Raw genomic sequence first — 2978 nt, 5'->3', positions numbered from 1 at the left:
CCGTTATAGTGAAATGTTGTTGTTGAAGGTCTCTGATACAGTGAGGTTTGACTGTTATTAAGAACTGTACGTTATCTGACTATCTAGTGCTTGTACCTTTGTTGTCTTGAAATAGGGTGCTATTTGTATTGTTTTATGAATCCTGGTCATGTTATACAACTTCTTGGGATGATAAATTTCTTGAATTCCGCAAATTATGATACTTATTTTTTCTTTTATTGGTTAGGTTGGTGCTTGGTTTTGATTATTTGATCATGGTGATTCAGTATATTGCAACATCATTTGTATAAGCCTCTCCAGAGGACATGTTAAACAAGAGAAACTTAATAAAATTCATCATCAATATGGTTTTTACTGAGTTTTATTACTCCTAGAGTACTAGTAGCTTAGTGAGTTTAACTGTGGCAAACCCAAGAATTTCATCTAAAGTGTCCAATATATATACAAAGTATAATTTTCCAACATGCTACTGGCGTAAAGTGAGTTTTAACTTTGTTATATTGATGTCTAAGAAACTGTTACTGACATGCACTGGGAGTCAGATGCTTTTTAAGCCTTCTGGAATGTAATGATTGCATTTCAATGGATTCACTTTCTGAGCTTGTGGGGGTTCATTTATTTTGATGTTATATGGTGGATGGTGAGACCTACTATATTCATTCATATTTTTCTCTTAGACATATACAGCCGTGCTTTCTGGATAAGGAAAAAAGAAGCATTATGGGCATAGTCTATTATTAAATAAAAATAGTAGCAAATGATTAGGCATCTTGAGGATTATTCCTTCCCAAAGTTGTTTTGGTGTGCATCCAACAATTGGTTTTTAAGGGAAGAAACAATAGGAGGAGTTGTTAATGATAAATGGTTTGAACTTTTTAATGACTACTTCTTTCACAGGTTCAACGTCTTGCCGCTACCTCCAGATGCACCGGTTAGTAGGTGTGAGACCATGGTGACCAAGGTTTTAAAAGGAGACGAGATAGACCTAGAGAAGCTGTCTCGAACGACCTATAATTTCTTAGAATCAATGCAGACTTGGTTAAAGATAGGACACAATGTAGTATCAAGACTCATATAGGCCATATCTACTAGTTGGAAATAGGTTTTAATTATTTTTTTTATGTAACTTATTTTCGCTTGTATTTTTATTTGGTTTGATGATGACATGTGTTGAGCTTAAATGGAATAGTAAATTCTTTTATCTCAACTTGTTTTAGACTGAAGCAAGTTGTTTTTGTTCCATAGGCACAACATTGGCCTTAGCTGCATGTTCCTTTGACTGCTTTGAACCTATCGTTCATGATAATCATGTGTTTTCCCATCCACGGGTGTATTATTTCGTGCGTCTAATCCTTTAGTTTTGGTTTTAGCTTTTCATCAACACTAATTCCTCTATTGAACACGTTGTCTTTGTGATCGATTTCATTGTTTATTTACTCCCTTCTTTGTATTGATTCATACTTCTGCTGAATCAGGGTACAAGCAAAGGACCAAATCAGAAGGTACCCGTACTTTCTTCTGCAACATTGAATCTTGCAGACTTTGCTTCAATAGCAGGAGATAAACAAGAGGGCATTGAAATTTTCGTTCCTTTAGAAGTCTCTGTTGGCAGTTTCAATAGTTGCCTTTCACTCTGTATAAGAGAAACTAAAACACATGCTTTTTGCTTACGTTCTTGTATTCCTGCACCTACGTGAATATATTATCTAATGCGACTATTTCCTAAAGATATGTTCATATATTTGTTGACAGCTAGTGCTCAACCTTGTGGAATTGAGGAACACTTACGAAGCTTCAGAGATATTTCCAAAGTTTATCATGTCTGCTCTAGTATCTCCGAACCCTGGAAAGGCTTTGTTGACAGATAGAAATGGGGGTGGTTCTTCAAAAGCAGGTCTACGAAAGGTTAAATTTTTGAAAGCATTATCTTTTAGGCGACATAAGAAGGCATATCATACAGAGGAAGGCAACAACAGTGATGAAAGGAACTCAGTCAAAAGTGAGGATCCCGATTATGTTTATCCTGTGGATGCAGATTCACTTGATGAGGATTCGGTAGGAGAATCTGAGGAAGGAAAAGAGGATACAAGTGTTCAGAAGTCATTCAGTTATGAAGCACTCGTCTATGCAAACCATAAGGGTAGATCATTTTGTTCAAATACAAGCGGCAGCAGCAGTGACGAGGATTTAGTCCACTACAGCCATAATATTTCAGACACAAAGCAGAGGTACCCTGAGGATAAAACTGCAGCAAATCAATCTGCAGAGCAGAGTTCAAAACGTAGTATTCTTTCCTAGAGGAAGAGGAAGTTGAGTTTCAAATATCCTCAAACCAAGAGGGAGCCATTGTTGAAGAAACATTATGGAGAGGATGGTGCAGACGATATAGGCTTTGATCGCCGACAGCTTTGCTCATCTGACGAGTCTTCTTCTAGGGTACGTCTCTTTTTTTCTTGCTTTTTTTGTCATATTTAACGATTCATTTTTTATATTCATGTCATGGTCTGATCAACGTGCAATAACTACACCAACATGCTTGCCGAATTGAAGATTACAAAGTTTGGTAGCTTTCTTTAGTAGCTTAGTCTACTTTTACAGTTGTTTCAAGTATCTAACTGCTGAGGTTTTATTGTTCATGATTGAAGATATATGTCATAACTAGTCCTCTTACTAATGTGTGTAGTTCATACAGGGGCACAAATCCGAGGAAACTTCTTTGATATCAGTCTCTGAGTTTGGAGATGAAAGTTTTGCTGTGGGTAGGTTGGAGCAGAAACAAATAATAAGCCGTGATGGACAAATGAATCTGCAGACTCAGATTTTCTTTGCTTCGATTGATCAACGAAGTGAACGAGCTGCTGGTGAAAACGCTTGTACAACCTTGGTTGCTGTCATAGCTGATTGGTTCCACTGCAATCATGAAGATATGCCCATCAAGTCCCAACTTGATTCTCTTATCTGTGAAGGCTCGATGCAGT

At 37.1% G+C, this 2978-nt stretch overlaps 1 protein-coding gene across 1 annotated transcript; it reads left to right on the top strand.

The window, feature by feature from the left end:
- Positions 1-13: 13 nt before the first annotated feature.
- Positions 14-2960, top strand: LOC124890952 (the record flags this gene model as incomplete). The annotated part of the gene is made up of 6 exons (XM_047402797.1): positions 14-45; positions 898-931; positions 1476-1604; positions 1753-2281; positions 2381-2436; positions 2693-2960. Coding segments are annotated over exons 1-6 (1048 nt in total), but the record flags the coding sequence as incomplete, so codon positions are not given.
- Positions 2961-2978: the final 18 nt, after the last annotated feature.

The sequence above is a fragment of the Capsicum annuum genome, unplaced genomic scaffold (assembly GCF_002878395.1).
Source record: "Capsicum annuum cultivar UCD-10X-F1 unplaced genomic scaffold, UCD10Xv1.1 ctg27626, whole genome shotgun sequence".
NCBI lineage: Eukaryota > Viridiplantae > Streptophyta > Magnoliopsida > Solanales > Solanaceae > Capsicum > Capsicum annuum.
This window is presented reverse-complemented; position numbering and strand designations above follow the sequence as displayed.